The sequence below is a fragment of the Podarcis vaucheri genome, assembly GCF_965113315.1.
Source record: "Podarcis vaucheri genome assembly, chromosome: 8".
In the NCBI taxonomy this organism is placed as follows: domain Eukaryota; kingdom Metazoa; phylum Chordata; class Lepidosauria; order Squamata; family Lacertidae; genus Podarcis; species Podarcis vaucheri.
Window position 1 is genome coordinate 57,841,236 of NC_138766.1, and position 17,687 is coordinate 57,858,922.

At 38.9% G+C, this 17,687-nt stretch overlaps 1 protein-coding gene across 7 annotated transcripts in view; it reads left to right on the forward strand.

Annotated features, from left to right (window-relative positions):
- The window catches only part of CHD7 (chromodomain helicase DNA binding protein 7), a 134,832-nt gene that overhangs the window by 87,401 nt on the left and 29,744 nt on the right, over window positions 1-17,687 (forward strand). For all 7 annotated transcript variants that reach the window (XM_082233713.1, XM_082233719.1, XM_082233718.1 and 4 more), the window contains 8 exons: window positions 2,690-2,804; window positions 6,959-7,042; window positions 8,246-8,383; window positions 8,479-8,600; window positions 9,051-9,294; window positions 10,086-10,262; window positions 10,946-11,089; window positions 13,359-13,614. In XM_082233713.1, the coding sequence (XP_082089839.1) occupies window positions 2,690-2,804; window positions 6,959-7,042; window positions 8,246-8,383; window positions 8,479-8,600; window positions 9,051-9,294; window positions 10,086-10,262; window positions 10,946-11,089; window positions 13,359-13,614 (1,280 nt within the window). The remainder of the gene's footprint in view (window positions 1-2,689; window positions 2,805-6,958; window positions 7,043-8,245; window positions 8,384-8,478; window positions 8,601-9,050; window positions 9,295-10,085; window positions 10,263-10,945; window positions 11,090-13,358; window positions 13,615-17,687) is intronic.

Sequence of the window (17,687 nt, forward strand, 5' to 3'; positions counted from 1 at the left end):
CGACCTTGTATTTAAATTTAATCCATCATTGCCATCTAACATAACTGTTGCTACTGTGCAAACCTTAATCATGAAAGAGTAAACACCTTTTTTCACCCATTCAGTTTAGAATTACTGATCTTTATTTTTTTGCCATCATTTTTCTCTGTAGCATTTTTAGGTAAGAAATTAATTTTTTGTTTCCATTTTTTTAAAAGTGTTTTTGTTCAAGGCTAGTGCTTCTGTTATGACTTGCAGAGACAAAATTGGGGTAGGGCTCATCACCACCTTACAAAGGTTCACAAGGAAGTGGGTGCAAGCATCAAGAGATGCACATTCTAATGGCAGAGGAGACCAGACCAATAGTACATTTGCTAAGCTAGTTGTGTAGTTAACTAGTTGTGGCAGAATAAGATGGGGATACACCTCCATCCACATTCTGTTTCAGCTAGTCATGTAACTGAATGCAGCTGGAGCAGGATTGACTTAGAGATCTTGCTCTGCATCACTAGTGCAATGGACAATGATCTCACCAGTTTAATGATGCAATACAAGGATCACTGTCTGGTTGCCTGGGATGTAGTCCACCTCTATTTCCCCCTCCTATTAAGGGTGTGGGTCATCAGAAGGCTTTGTTTACATTTAGTGGTTATGACTCATAGCCAAATGTGACTGTTCAGTGCCTTGATGTTGCAATGTTCATTACATGATCCTCATTAGCTAGGTTGACTACTAAAGTTGCACTTTTCGAAAGCCTACTTTTCACCTAAAGAAAAAAATCACAAAAAAGGCAACATGGCATTGGTTTTCTTTATTTTTGAGAGTTATACCCTACTGTTAAGGCAGGATAGTTTACAAACAGATTTAATTAAAATACAATAAAAATAAAATATCAATACAAGTCATTAAAATAAGAATGAAAGGTGGCAGCTCATAATAAGATTAAAAGGCTGTTAAATGACATTAAAACATGGGTTGTTATGACTCCATACTCATCTTTTATTATTTGAATTTATTTAAAGCAACTTGCAAATTAAAATTATAATAGAGCAGCATGTTCCAAAATTGGGCTTACAGTCAGTCACAACTCAGGCAGTTCACACAACACATACTAGATATACAACAGCAAAAGTTGTAAAATCAGATTAAAATCAATTTGTTTACCAATATTTAAAAGAACTTTAATTCTGTTGAAATACTTAGTCTCTTTGATTTCAGTGGGACAAGGCAAATTAACTTTTGTTGGATTATGTTTTTTGTCACAACAGTCACAGGAATTGTCTGTTATTGTGCAGGCTTTACAGTACTTTTCTCTGCACAGACATATGCCTGTGGAAGATCAGTGCTGTTTCATGAACAAAAATGTATATTGTGAGCTAATTCCATGATGATGATGATGATGATGATGATGATGATTTATTTGCACCCCGCCAGAGCTGGGCTCAGGTCAGCTAACATCACAAAACTAACACAGTATACAAAGAACATAAGAACATAAAAACAGGCAATCAATTAATTAAAATACATCTTAAAATTAGTTCAGAGCAAATTAAAATCTGGACAGATGGCAGTCCACGGGTAAAATTGAGAGTGGTTAATATTCTCCAGGGCCAACTGTTACCACTGGTCTTTAAAGGACCTGTGAGCAGGCTAGGAGGCCTCTTTAATGCTTGTTCTTATACAGAAAGAAAAGAATCAGACTGAACCCTGACCAAAGGCCTGGCGGAACAGCTCCATCTTGCAGGCCCTGCGGAAAGATGTCAAATCCCGCAGGGCCCTGGTCTCTTGTGAGAGAGTGTTCCACCAGACCAGGGCCACGGCCGAAAAGGCCCTGGCTCTGGTCAAGGCCAGTCTAATCTCCCTGGGGCCTCGGATCTTCAGGGTGTTATTATTTGCAGACCTTATTTGCATAACAGGAGAGGCGGTCCTGTATGTATGAGGGTCATAGGCTATATAGCATCTTAAACCTGATCCTGTACTCCACCGGGAGCCAGTGCAGCTGGTATAGCAGCAGATTAATGTGCTCCCGTGGCGAGGACCCCGTGAGGAGTCTCACCGTGGCATTCTGCACCCGCTGGAGTTTCTGGGTCAGTTTCAAGGGCTGCCCCACGTAGAGTGAGTTACAATAATCAAGCCTGGAGGTGACTGTCGCATAGATCACAGTGGCAAGGTCAGGGCGAGAGAGATAAGGGGCCGACTGCTTAGCTCGGTGGAGATGAAAAAATGCCGCCTTTGTTGTAGCTGTAACCTGCGCCTCCATAGAAAGGGAGGCGTTTCTTGACGAAAGGCGCTGGCACTAATTGCGCCCCCGCAAGGGATGGGAGTTTGCCCCCAACCCCATATAGTCCTGACCCAGCCAAAGGACCTTGTCCTTGAAGAATTTAACTTCATCCGGCTCCCACGTAGCCATCCAGTTACAGCTTTCAAACATCAGATCAGTGTGTCTGGGGCCGATGATGATGATGATCATCATCATCATCATTCAGAATGAGTAAAAGAGAAAGACTCCTTGACCCAGTTCATCTATATTCAAATGTGTGTGTTGTGTTTTTCCTCAAAAATTAAATAAGGATGCCTTAAAATGGAGAGATTGTTTCCTAATTTGTACACAATCATTTTTCATAAATATCAAGCTGTGACTAAGTGCTTAATAGCTGGAAAACTAGGATGTTGCATGTTTGAATTTGTCTTTTCTTCCATTTATTTTTAGCTCTTACCTTCACTGTCAATGGGCATCTGTGGAAGTATTGGACAAAGACAGGAGAATTCAGCAAAAGATTAAGAGATTTAAGGCAAAGCAGGGGCAGAATAAGTTCCTTTCAGAGGTATGTTGGTTTTATTGTTTTAAATTCAGTCTTGCAACTAAGCCCCAAAGGTTACTGACTAGCATTTTTTAAAAAGGAAAACCCAGTCTGGTAGGATCTGCCAGTGTAAGGACAGGGAGCTGCAACATGCAAAGGAGAGAGCTTCCCTCCTTGGGTAGTATGTCGGGTGAAGAGGAGGGATGGAGTACTTTGTTCCTTCGCGTACCTGCATTCAATTCCTTGGCATCGATGGCTACTAGCTGAGCGCTTAAAACAAGGCTGTTTTAGTGATGTACTTTACATTTGCATAATTCTTCAAACCTGGTGACAGTTATTTGTGTCTCTGTCGTCTCAGTGCTATGTATTGAATGCTCAGTTGCTCTTGAAGACTGTTTAAAAGCTTTCAGCTGGTTCAGAATGTGATGGCCCACTAGATATTAGGGGAAGCTTTTAGGAACATATTAGTTGTCAGGTGTCTTCTTGCCTCCTTGTTCATTTTTTTGCTGCAAAAATACAAAGAATTGGTTTTAACCTAGAACCTTCAACAGTTTAGGACCAATGTACCACAGAGATGGTAAGCTCCCATCATTACTTTAATGATGCCACATAAACACTGATTTTAGAGCACTAACATTCTTGATGGGTGACTTTCAGTAATGGAACTGTCCCCATTACATGTTCACTAACCCATGCCTGTACACTTTTTGGAAACTTTGGGGAAATGGCCTAGTCAGGCTGGCGATCAAGGTTTGCAGTTAAGTCTGTATGCAAAGTGGGGAAGTTCTCTGATACTTCGCTACCAGTGAAATTTTACTGGTTTGCAAGTGGGGTTGGAGTTGCTTTGGATACTGGTCTGGACCTTCAGAATTGGGCAAGCTGTAACCTTGAATTAATTCTATGCAGTCCATATATTCCTTTCTCCCTTTATGAAATATTCTGATTGCGGAGACTTAGGCACTGTATGTTTGCCTTTTTGTTTTGTTTCCCCCTCTAATAAATTACACACGGCATACTTCAGTAAACAGGATGCTGCTTGTTCATTTCCAGAAATGTTTGTGCTATTGTGGTTTTAATGTTTTAATGGTTACAGCGGTGTTTTGACCTAGGGTTTAGATTTGCTTTTAGTTATTAATCTCTGTACAAATTAAGAGAACAGCATCAACTTAGAGATGGAAATGTTGGAATGTTAAGGTTCTCATACAGATAATTACAAACTTGCGGTATTATAGCCATGGCTTTTGCCAGATTCACATTTTGCGTTGTGTAAATTAGCTTTGTCTGAGTTTATCTTCTAGCCTTTCTCTCTTGTGTATTAATTTTGCCTACCCTTCTGATGGCTTAAAGTTACATCTGCACTAACTAAGCATGAGGGTTTGGAACCCTCGCTTCAGACCCTCATTAAATGAGACACTGGTTGCTATTAACCTTAGTTAGAGGAAGAGGGGCTAAGGGTATATATAACCCCAGTCTGCTCTGAATTTCTTAACCATTGTTACATCTGCACCAGGCCATGGAATCATTTACCCCAGGCATTGCCAACTTTTTGGCCCCTTCAAATTTGTTGTAGGCATCACTCATCCCACACTGCAACCAAGCACACACACTTATCCGCCCCACCCCGCATTAGGTTTGAAGAAAGTGTTTTGGCCTGTAATGAGAGTAGAGTGGTATGAAAGCAACTGATGCAAGTTAATGCTTTCTTCCCAGCTGCCCTCTCCATGAAGATCTCCACTGCCACCCATTAGGCTTGAAAACAGTTCTCCCCTTATTGCAATTAGGCTTGAAAGAAGACATAAAGCCTTCTACTGTAACCAATAGGACACTTCTTAGAGGCTTAATTGCAGTGCAGGGAATTTTGGGTTGGGAGACGGTACAGTCACAGCTGGGGAGGGTTAACGCTTCCCTTTCCTTCTGACATACCTTGAAATTAACCCTCCCTGTTGAAATTAAACCTAATATGGTAGCCAATACAAGGCTTCTTTCAATCCTAATTGCAATGCAGTGGATCAAGGCTGAGGAGCAGAGTGAGCCCTTCTCCAGCTGTGGCCACTCCTGAAATTGGTCTCTGTACCACAGTTAGTCTTGAAAAAAAGGCTTTTCTCAGATAACATTTTTCAAGCCAAATTGCACTCAAAAGGGGGGCAAGGTGTAACAGGTCGTCTCAGTGACACCAGATAGGGCTTTGGTAGGCCCCGAATTGGCAATCCCCTTAATTTTACCCATTTAAACAAAGAGGTTTTATTTTTTATTCTTTTCTTTCTCACATTATGTATTGTAAATTGTGGGTAATTATTCAGATATGACATGCGAGTGTGGTGTTTGGAAATCTGTCATCTACATTTCATGCTTTTAAACTGTGTGAGAAACATTAATAAACAAGCAGAGTGGATACATTTTAGAATCAAAACAGTTAAAAACCATCGTATAAACTACAAGGAAACAAATTACTATAACTAATAATAATGCATAGTTTTTTTATATAGAGTTGGATCCAAAGTTCTATGTCAGATGCTCCTACTGGTGAATATTTCCCCCCGTATCATTTCTGCACTCAGGGCCACCACCTTTCGTTCGTTTTCTAAAAGGGGGGAGCGTCACTGTCACTTTAAATTGGGACTTCATATGCAGTGGCAACCAGTACAATACAAGTTTAATATGACATCTTTCCTTGCCTGAAAGAGGTGCATATTCTCCTAACTAGCTTTGACACATCAAAACAGACTTACGTCCTACTTATTGATAGCCCAGAAAAGTGCACCTTTTTCACGACTGGGCAAGAAAGATGAAATTGATTGAAATAAACAGGTTCAGATAGTGCCTGATTTTGTATTTAGTTGTGACCCTTGAGCCATGCTGAAATCATGCAATTTTCTCCACAAGTAGCTAGCAAATTCACCACAGTGGACTGATTAAATTTTTGGTGGAGACAGTCCAGATTTAAAAGGCCATTCACCATCCAAAATAGCTCAGCTGGATAGAACTTTGCAGAGGCACTGGCAGCTGAGAAAAAAGGGATTTCTTCTCAACTGTAGTGATATAATCCTTTAAAAGGGATCTAGGCCATAATTTTTCAGATTTGGCATGAATCAAGAGCATCTGTACTCTAGGCCTCTCTGTTTCATGCACCTTGGGTCCCCTGTAAAGCAGCATAGTGAAGACGTGGAGGGAGGAGAGGATGTGTTGAGAGACAAAACCACAGATGAGCCAGGCTAGCTGACAGGGTAGCTGCCCAAAGCTAGTGGGCAAAGACCTCAAAGACACCTGGTTCTTTTCATCTGGAGACAGAGCCTCCCAACTAGTACTGATGGGCAAGGAATGGGTAGAATCTCTTTTTGGGGGAGACAGAAATTCTCACAATGATACTAGTGTCATATAAATGCTACCAACAACTACAACTACTGGTTCCAGGCCAGTTATTTGTGCAATACCAGTGTTACTGTGGAGCCATGACATGCTTATCCTGAAGAACTGTGCATGTATTTCCGTAATCCTTAGCCATGTAGCCTAGGTCAATATTATATTCCCATGTTGCAGATGAGAATTGCTTAGGTTAAATAGTGTATTTTGAGGTGAAGTGAGAATTGGACCAGGGGCTTCGTGGCCCACACTCTTAGACACCACAGTACACCAGCTCTCAGGGATTACTTGAGCACACATCATAAATAGGAAGCTTACTGATAAAGATAGAGAAGGTGAAAAGAGTGAGAATTTTGCAGTGGTCTTTTTATTTACTTGTTCAGGAATAATAATCTATTTTATACAGCAATTATGCAACTTCTGTACTTGCGTTTTTATGTCACTTAGCATACATGGCTCTAGTTTTTTTTTTTTTACTGCAAGCTGCAATCTTCAAGAATTCTAAATGCATTGCATGCTATAAGCCCTTTCGATTGCTCATTAGTGAATTGTAATTTCACACTTCATTTAAAATATTCTTAAACATTCTCTCACAGTAAAAGGTTTCACACAGTAATTAAGAGGCCCAGTTAACAAAGTCTGAGAAGTCTGATTCCCTCACGGGGAGCAATCTTACTGAATTGTTGCATTTCAATTAACATGTTGACATTTGTCAAATATACATTACGTATTACTGTGGCCCCCATTTTTTTGTTTTCTGAGAATATTTGCTAATAGAAATTTCTGATATTCTATTTATGCTTTTCCCTCTTAAACAGATAGATGATGAACTTTTTAATCCCGATTATGTTGAAGTTGATCGAATAATGGATATTTCACATAGCAAGGATGATAATGGAGAGGTAAGGGAACCTGACAGAAGTGTGTATTTATGAAGTAGCTCTGTAGAACTAATATTAGCAAGATGACATTCTTTAGTTTAGCTTGTAGTTGATAGATGTTGCCATGTTGGTCACAGAGATTGATATACTTAATGGGTTTTGTTAGTGTATAGGTATAGAAGTCTAAATTATAGAGAAGCATTCAGCTTGAAAACATCTGTTTCTTTGCTAGTCGAAACATTGCCTTACCTACTTATTTATATTACATTTAATAGTGGTGATAAGAATATGCCTAGAGAGAAAGCAGAATATATGTTCTTATGGGGACAAGAAACAGAGGAAGACTGTTTCAATTTGAGCACTGTTTTTTCCGTCTCATGGCACTGATCTTTCTAGTTATAGGATTTCATAATTACATTTTTTTGCAATAATAGTATGGCATGTCTTATCTGAATATTTTTGCTCTTTAGCTTATAAAAAATTAAGTTTGACAAGGTGAATCTCATTTTGCTAATGAACTACATGTGGCACTATATTAAAGTACCAAATATTCTCAAATTTAGAAATAGCCCTAATTTTCCTTTTTAGTGTTGTTCTCGTTTGTTAATCAATGCAAGCATTTCTTCAAGTCCTGCATTATATGGTAGCCAAGTAATTGTTAAAATAAATGTCAATTTCATCATCATGGTATGTAGATGCCAGTTAAGGAGGCTTTGGGCAATGAATTAAATATTTTGTTATTCCTTTATAGCCACTTTCCTTGAGCTGCATCTCTTCAAAGAAACTCTAGTGGGTTATTTTAAATAGAAGAGCAAGTAGTTTTATAAAGGAACTGTTAACCTTTATTTATCACTGTTTATTTAAAAGTGTCATAAATCAACAGCTGTAATCTTAATTATTTTAAGTTGCCTGCTGGGAAATTTTTGCTTATAAATTTATGGGGAAATCTTGTAACTATTTGTATGGATTTTCTTCAAAATATTTTTGTTTTGCAGTGAAAAAAAATACAGTATAATAAAAATGTTGCAGTTTCATGATGAAATACTAATATTGTATCAACATATCAGCCACTTTGTTGTTGAACTGGTTTTGTCACTGGTAAAATGTTAATAAAATGCATTGAAATAAGTCTTATTGTAAATCTTATTCGGTCTGCAAAGTTCCAGTATAGTTATGCTTTGTTTCTCACTTAATCTCATTTTTGTTTCCTAATTAAAAACAAAGCCTGTGACTCATTATTTGGTGAAATGGTGTTCACTTCCATATGAAGACAGCACATGGGAATTAAAGCAAGACATAGACCAAGCTAAAATAGAAGAATTCGAGAAGCTTATGTCCAGGCAGCCAGAAACAGAACGTGTGGTAAGATTTGGCTCTGAATAGATGATGTTACTTAAAAATAACATAATAATGTGGTTTTTGTAAATCACTAATGTGTTTTGCTGTATTTGAAACAGGAGCGACCTCCTGCTGATGACTGGAAGAAGTCAGAAAGTTCCAGGGAATATAAAAACAACAACAAACTCAGGGAATACCAGTTGGAAGGAGTAAACTGGCTTCTTTTCAATTGGTACAACACGTACGTGTTACAACTTCATTGTCAAAGAGAATGAATAGCTTAATTGTTGAAGTTTAACATATACCGCTATTTTAAAATGTGATTATTTTAAATGTCCCAGCTATATAAAATAGCAAATTTTATGATGGAATATGTGTGTGTGTGTCTTTTGCATGCTCATATAAAATCTAGAGATTATTTTAAAAACATACTTTATAGTAACAACTTCCTTATTTTGAAAGAATAGTATTCTTTCCACATTCAAATAAGCAAAGCAGTTGCATTGTGGGAGTTCCATTTTTTTGAGAACTTAACATTTTTTTATTTTATGATGGAATATATGTGTGTGTTTTTAACACTTGATTAGAGTGGCTGGGGAAACTCAGCCAGATGGGCGGGATATAAATAATAAATTATTATTATTATTATTATTATTATTATTATTATTATTAATTTATTTATTTATTCCAGGCGAAACTGCATTTTAGCAGATGAAATGGGATTGGGAAAGACGATCCAATCTATTACATTTCTCTATGAGATATATTTAAAAGGAATCCATGGTCCTTTTTTGGTTATTGCCCCATTGTCCACAATCCCCAACTGGGAAAGGGAATTCCGTACCTGGACAGAGTTGAATGTTGTTGTATATCATGGGAGTCAAGCCAGTCGAAAGACCATTCAGTTGTATGAAATGTATTTCAAAGACCCACAGGTAAATGTTTCTACTCTAATAATAACATATGACTTCTTTCTTGTATACTTTATTCTGGATCATTATCCTCTATTATTTAAGATAGACATGGGCAGCCTAGGACCACATGTAGCCCTCTACCTTATTGTATGAGGACTTGGTTGTGCCCCCTGTTTCATCCTTTCTATTATCCATTCCTTCTGCCCCACTTTGTGATGGGGAGGGGGACAGAGAGTTGCATGTATGAGCTCAGCCATGGAGCATGGCAGCAAGAGCAGCGTAGCATTCTTCAGAAAGGTGCTCTAACCATACATCCCATATTCAGGCCTCCAGGCTCATGTGTGTGCCTACCTCTCCGCTTTCCATAGCCTCTCTGAACCACACCTCTGGGTGCTGCACATAACAGCACAAATTGCCACTTGGCAAAGAAGGCAGACATGGCACAGTGAGCCAGGTGGACAGAGAGCCCAGAAGAAGGCAGGCATGAGCAGGGGAGTGGTTAGAACAAGCTCATACCTCTTCTGCTTCTGCAGATTTTAGCTCATGTCTCTTGTCTCTTCTCTAGTTCCAAACCTATTCTATCTATGCCATGTTTTTACGGATTCTTTGAAAGTGTCCACCCTTCTCAGTGAGGTCCAGCATTCAGCATATTCTATTCATTCTAAATAACATACTGTTGCGTCTACACTTGAGCTTAGTCAAAAGGCCGAAAAGCATCAATCAGTAACACATGAATATATTTTGGTAGATGATAATAGGTTGATTCATTTTCAGTGTTGTGTAACCTGATAAAATACTTTCTGTACTTTTAGGGTCGTGCAGTTAAGGGGTCATACAAATTTCATGCCATCATCACTACATTTGAAATGATTTTGACTGATTGTCCTGAGCTCCGTAACATTCCATGGCGCTGTGTAGTAATCGATGAAGCTCACAGGCTGAAAAACAGAAACTGCAAACTGTTGGAAGGGCTCAAGATGATGGACCTGGTGAGTACTAATACTCTCAAAGCTCCAAGAGATGTCTGTACAGACCATCCCATTAATCCGATGGGAAAGCGGGTGTATGTTTCAGATGGCTTTACTTCTCTTCTCTTTTTCAATGTAAAATTATGAAAATGCAGAGATCAATTAACAAAAATCCTTTTTCATTTAACATGTTGTGTTAAGAGCTTTCCGTGCTCACTCAAGCTCCAAAATGCTTTGAAATTGCAGCTTGTAAGGGTCAAAGATGCATTATTTAGGCAATATGGATGTGCTATGGTATCCTATATTGTGATTAGTTCAAGCTTCACCACTTCCTTAGAGGTGGATGACTGTCAGTGACAGATGAGTAGACCTATGTCACAGATTTGTGTGTTCACTGGAATAGAAATATGGAGTCTACGCAACTGAAGCTACCATTCCATGCTGCAAGCACCCAGCTGACAACCTAAACCATTCACACAGAATGATAAAATCTAGAAGAGACCTTGAAGGTCATCTGGTCCAACAGCCTACCACAAATAAAGCATTTTATTAAAGCTTCTGGAATTGGAAAATATGAAATATATGCATAGATTATAAAGACAGCCTAATAATTTTAGGATAGAAACTAGAAAACTTATCTCGGAAGAATATGCAGCTTCAGAGTTCAGGATTGTAGACTATTCCAGAGTCTTTGTTTCTTGCAGGAACACAAAGTGCTTCTTACAGGTACTCCATTACAAAACACGGTTGAGGAGCTCTTCAGCTTGCTTCATTTCTTGGAACCAACTCGTTTTCCTTCAGAAACTACTTTCATGCAAGAGTTTGGTGATCTGAAAACTGAAGAACAGGTAAATCACCCAGTATTAATTTACTTCACTATATGAAACAATTGCTGATTGCTCCAAAACTTGTGGGGCTTTAAGCTTCTTCAGAACCATTTTCTCTGCTCCCACATGATCACTTACACAGTGGGGGACAAAGCCCTTCTGGCAACCCCTGAAACAGTCACTGGTCCAGAGTGGTGGTGGGCTGAGTGAACCATGGCATGCCAGATGGTAAATATCCTCTGAAGGCTGACTAAATTTCTGATGTTCAGTTTAGCTAATCTCAAGTACTTGAGCCTGAGACTCATTCCAGAGGAAAGGAAGTAGTATTTGAACATGACTTATCTATGCAGAGTATAATACTGAGACTAAAAACAAATTAATTAACTTGTGAAAAAAGAAATACAACTTTTAAAAATGTGAAAAAAGAAATACAACTTTTAAAAATTCAAGGAAATTCTCAATAAAAGTGAACAATTTGCATAACATTTCTCTTTTGCTTTTATTTTGGAATACTAAGATCCACCTGTTGTTGTTGCTCTTGTTGTAAAAACTGAACTCTAAACAGAAATAAAGCAAATTAAAAACCAAGAACCAGTTTTTATTAAGAACAGGAGATCAAGTAGACAAGTTGCAGCTTCAACTGGAGGGTATACTCTGTGGGTCGTGTATCAAATAAGATTGAATTCAGGTGACCTTTGCCATTGATTAGTGCTTTTCCTGTTGCTTTCTGGAGGTGCCAGCAGTTATAGCAGGTGGCCAGTAGAAGCTTTGCTGTGCTCTATATTTGCCCTTGACCTCTGCAAGACTAGGGGGAAGCATGCTTCACTGCTGACCTTGCTAACAAATTAAACCATAATGAAAAGAGAAAAAAAGAACTTCCACCTGCAATGAGGCATTCTTAGCTGTGTGAAATATTTGACAGTCCATTGACTGGAATGCCAAACCTAATCCCCCAACCCTTTGTTTTAATGTATCTATTTGGTTGGTTGGTTGGTTTGTAAGTCACTTTGGGTTGCCTTGGGAAAGATAAATTGACTAACAAATTTAATAAATACTAACAATTTCAGTATCTTACATTCCAATATAGTAAACAATTATGCAGACCTATGCAGAATAATATTACATATTTGCTTGTTTATTTGCACATAATAATGAACATTGTGACCTATTTGTAACCCATAGAACTTCCTTCCACATAACATGCTTACATAAGAGAGAGAACAAAATTAAGCTCTAGAACTTAGAAAATCTTTCCTGTGCAATCATGTTTAATAGCACAGCATTATATCTGCACAATGGTTACCTTTAAAAGCAAGGCTAGAAACTGTTATGCAAACCCTCCTTTAAGCTAGTCAGGGTTAGCACCCATGTAAATGTGACACTGCACCATAATTAGTGCATATCAGGGAGACTCTTATTTTCTCAGACAATTTGCTTAATTCAAACCTGTGGCTGTATACAGGGGACTAAACAATACATAAAGTGTACCTTCCATAGATTCACAATCATTAATACAGGAGTGTCATTTGACTAGAATGTTATTCTGTGTTCCTTTCAGAATTTCAACTGTTCCTGCTGCAATTACTTGTAGAGCCATAAATTCCTTTCTTAATTACCTAAATGTTAAATCATACAAATAGGTTTCTGATTGATTATAGAATGTAAAGAAAGGGTACCACAGAAAAAGTGTTATTAATTATATGTAACAAGTGTGACTGAATTTGCATAGACAAGGAAAGAAAGGAAGATGATAATTTGAGGCAACTGTACACTCCCAGTCTTCTAATCTTAGTTAGGAGATGAATCACTAATCAAACTAATAACAAGTAGTGCAAAGTTTAAGTATCATATGAAAAGTTGAGGAAGGCATTAACAAGTGAAGTTTACCAAAATTATGAATAGTGCTAGGTACTGGAGTTGCTAATAACATTTTAATTTATTGGTGTATTAGCCAAGGTCACATCAGTACAGTTCCTAGAGTTCCATCATGGAAGACAGGCAGGAAATCTATAAACAAGTGGTGAGCCATGAGCATACTTGAAAGTTGTTGCTTATATTCTGACACTCCCCTCTGCCTATAGTGAAGCCATTGGTGTCAGCACAGGACACTGTCTTTAGCAGTACATCTCCCTTGCCATATGAGAAAAAGTTATGAATGTTGTGGTCCATCTGGCTCCCACTGTCTCAACTTTCTGATATCACAAAGAATATTTACACCGTGGGGATAGAACCAAAATATAAAAGAGTATGCAAGATTATTATTTTAAACTTCATTCATTTATTTAACTAGGTGCAAAAACTCCAAGCTATCTTGAAACCAATGATGTTGAGACGACTCAAAGAAGATGTTGAAAAGAACCTTGCACCCAAGGAGGAAACCATAATTGAAGTTGAATTGACAAATATTCAGAAGAAATACTACAGAGCCATTCTTGAAAAGAATTTCACTTTTTTGTCAAAAGGTGGTGGTCAAGCGAATGTACCCAATCTCTTAAACACTATGATGGAATTAAGAAAATGCTGCAATCATCCATACCTTATCAATGGTAGGACTGACTTTTTTTAAAAAAACAGAAAACAATGAGGGGAGTTTGGTATGTGTGAATAAAAACTAGAAAGCGTTTTTCAGTTGAGCTGAATATATTTTGCTAAATTTTCCTTTTGCATTTTAGACCAGAGTATCAGGACCTAGGCTTCTCTAACTCTCAAAACACTAAAAGGGTAATAGGACAGGAATGAATTCTCAGAGCTCTAGGCAGCAGCAATAATTTCTAGCTATGTGAGATTGATTAGATCTACTGCAATTTACATGCACGTCCTCATGCATTGGAAACTATGAGCGCACTGAGGCAGGACTCTCTGGTGTCCTAGGAAATGCTATGTGGCTTCTTTGTGACATGATGTTAAGTGATGGAGAAAAGGACAACCCCATCTGTTCAGTCATGACAGAAACAGTGTAGCAGTTGAGAGACTCACCTTTCCTCTTCCAGTACTGGGAAAAATTCAGCCTTCACCACCATAGCTAACAATCTACCACAGCTAGCCATTGGTGGCTACCATCCTGATCCTATTGGTATTGTGATTGCAGGTGTCAGGATCCCATTTCACTTTGATGTCCAGCTAGCTTCCCACAGCAAGTGCAACACCTAACTCAATATTTGCCTTGCTGCGCTCCCTCTTAGAGGCTGCAGTCATTGAGGATGCTAAGTGGAATTTCTCTGTTTCTACTGCAGAAGTGAGCTGCATTCTACACTGGGATCTGAGTCAGGGTGACAGCAGACTGGGATTGTGCCCAGGATAGATAGGAAAAAAAACAGACATACTTTAGCAGAGAGCGTGTAAAATACTGTCATTACTATTGAGGCGGGGAGGCTGCAGAGACCATGCCTGGTCAGTACACATTCTGTGTATGGACTGGAAATACAATTCCTCTTTACTGCAGTTTTGCAGTTTAAAATACATTGTGGGATTGCAAAGAATTGTAGGGTTATAGTGATAGAATAAACAATGGGGAAATCCCCATAGACCATTCAGGTTTAGGATGTAGCAGCCATCCTTAAATCTTCCCATGAATAGAGGATTTGAAGGTCTTTAACTTATGACAGGCACACAACCTCCAAATGGGACTACTCTCTTAGCAGCTTAAATAGCCCTTGCTGGGGGTGGGAAGTGCTTTTATTGTCTAGTCCCAATTAACTACCCACCATGGTTTTGTTTTTTTTTAAAGAGAAGATTCAGGGGTGGGGTGTCGCATCCCTGATTCCAATTTCCTTTTCTCCATTCAGACCTAGAATGAAGGGAGGCAAATGGTAGGCTAGCCAACATACTGAAGTTTTGTGCTTATGCTCAGCCTTCATGCTGTTCGTACTCTTGGATTTGGTTCTACCCCTTATTTAAATTTTTTTAGCCAATATTTAGTATTTGCCTACCTAGTGCTACCCAGTAAATTATATGTTTGAGCAAAGATTTAAATCCTTGTTCCTGCCTTGCTACACCACACTGGCCATTTAAAGAGTTTGATATGGTACAATAATAGAAACAATATTTCAAAAACCTGTATACCATTTAATCACATTCCTCCCTAAGTGAGCTGCATATGCAAGCTACCCTTGCTGCTCAGCTGTTACTAATTCCATCCAAGTTGTAGGGGAGGGAAGGTGGCTAGGAACACTTTCTCTGAGCTATGAAATGTTTTTTATCCCTCTGTAGGCTGAGGGTTCCTGAGGTATGAGTTTTATAGCCTGTTGCAAGTGGCATAAGTCTCGCTCTGAAGCGTGACTGAACCCGGTTAGAGCACATAATCGTACCTACTATGTGGCAGTGCAGGCTACAAAGAAGGCTCATTTTTCAGCATGCATTGCAGCCTCTAGTAGCTGGCCAGTGGAGTTTTTTGGGACAGTCTGGAGCTTACTGACCCCCACTGTGGGAAAGAAACCTCTGGAGCATTTGAGGACCCACTGACCAACCGGCAACACACTTTGAGGTAGCTCAACTTCAGAGTGATCGTGACTCTGCACTTCCTGCAGCCCCAGTTGAAGTACTCAGTGCCAGAATTGATAATGTGTTGTGGGATTGGTTTCAGTTTATACAGTCAGCTGATGTGGACAAGGTGCTGGCAGCAATATGTTTTCAACCATGTGCCCTCTTGACCCCTGTCCCTCCTGTCTTATTAAACCTGGTCTGACTGGTTGGGTACAGAGAGTGGCTAATGTTTCACTGCGTGAGTGAATAATCCCTTCTGCTTTGAAAGAGGTGGTGGCATGGCCGCTTCTAAAGAAACCAGCTCCGGACCCCTTGGGCCCTGAATGGGGTTGCACCTTCACAGTCTGGAGGTACTTCTGGAGGCAGCTTGTCACTGGAGACTAGAAGCACCTTTACCAGCTGTCACTGGTATGACAGCTAGGGCCGTTGATGGGGTGCAGGATCTTGGCTTCAGTACTTCCGACATTGCTTACTTCAAGTTTGGATTACTGCAGTGTGCTCTGTGTGGGGCTTCCCTTGTGCCTGTTTCAGAAAGCTATAGTTAGTGCAGAATGATGCAACATGATTGCTGACAAGAGTGAGACCCTGTCAGCATATAACACCTCTGCTCAGAGACCTGCAGTGGTTGCTGATCTTCAACCAGGCCAAGTTCAAGATGTTACTATAAATATATAAAGCCCTTAACAACTTGGGAGCAGGTCCCTTGTGAGATCATTTTACCCTACAAATGCCCACCCGACCGCTTCTATCTGCAGAACTGGCACTGTTGCAGGTGCCACATAATACTTGTTCTGCACTCACAAGAAATTGATCTTTAGTGTGGCAGCACCTATGCTTTGAAACTCCCTGTCTATTGGTGTCAGGCAGACACCTTTACTTTTTGGTGCTTGCTAAAAAGCTTTTTTTTTATTTAAAAAAAATGCAACCCTATCCCCTCCCCACCTTCTCACTATCTAGAAGGATCTGGCAACTTCTGTTTCAGTGTATCTGAAGAAGTGTGCATGCACACGAAAGCTCATACCAAGAACTAACTTAGTTGGTCTTTAAGGTGCTACTGGAAGGAATTTCTTTATTTTGCCTATCCAGACATGTAGAAGCTGTCGTGTGTTTTAATCTGTTTTTAGCTTATTGTTCATTTCAGTTATTTTTGAAAGTTGTAAATACTTGCTTTTACTGTTTTTAACTGGTCATTTTATTGTTCTTATTCTTTTCATAAACTGCTTTGAAGTTTTATTACCATTAAACAGTATGTGAATGTTCTGCAATTAATTAAATAAATAAAATGGCCTTGCTGCTCAGCTGGCTAGTAACACCTTGTCTGAGTTATAAAATATTTTTATCCCTCCGTAGGCTGCAGGTACCTGAGGTATAATAGTTTTATAGTTATTGTACATTTAAAATGCTCTAAAACTCAATATTAAGGGGTTTGGTTTGCTGCTTATTTAAATGGATTATCCCTGCTTTAAAAACCTTGTTGTTGAGGGACAATTTCTTGGATGTGTTTTCTGTGTCTAAACCTTCCCCCCCCCCCCAGTTACATTAAAACATCAAAAATTGGTTGTAATAGCACAAGTGGTACTAGGACTGTATGTGAGAGATCCAAATAGAAAATAGGAACAACATGTTGGCAGCTGATCTTCTAAAACTTATTTTGACAAAGTTAATTTAACTAAGCTGATAAAAGTCCTGCTATCAGTGTTCTATTTCAGAAGATGCACACATACACTTAAATGTGGCAAAATAAAAGGCTATAGCATAAATGTTCTTTATATTTATGTTTCAACCACATAACTTGCTATGTTTGCAAATGAGATGCATGTTTGTACATGCTTTGTGCTAATGTTTTAGTCTTAATTACTACTTATCAGATGTAAATAAGATGCGAGTCCTCCAGTTCCACTAGAGAAGAGGGAGTTTCAAACTTGTAACACGTTCTTGCTTTCCATAAAGTGTGCGTGTTCATGTTTATCTTGTTGATCGATAATTAACATGCATTTATATGCAGTTGGTTTGTTTCTTAAAGAAGCATGTTACTATCATAGCAAAGCTTTTCTGATCAACTGTGTTAGCCACCCCTGCTATAAAAGTTAATGGCTGGAAAATTGTCAGAATTAAATATTGAGTCAGTAGTGTGAGA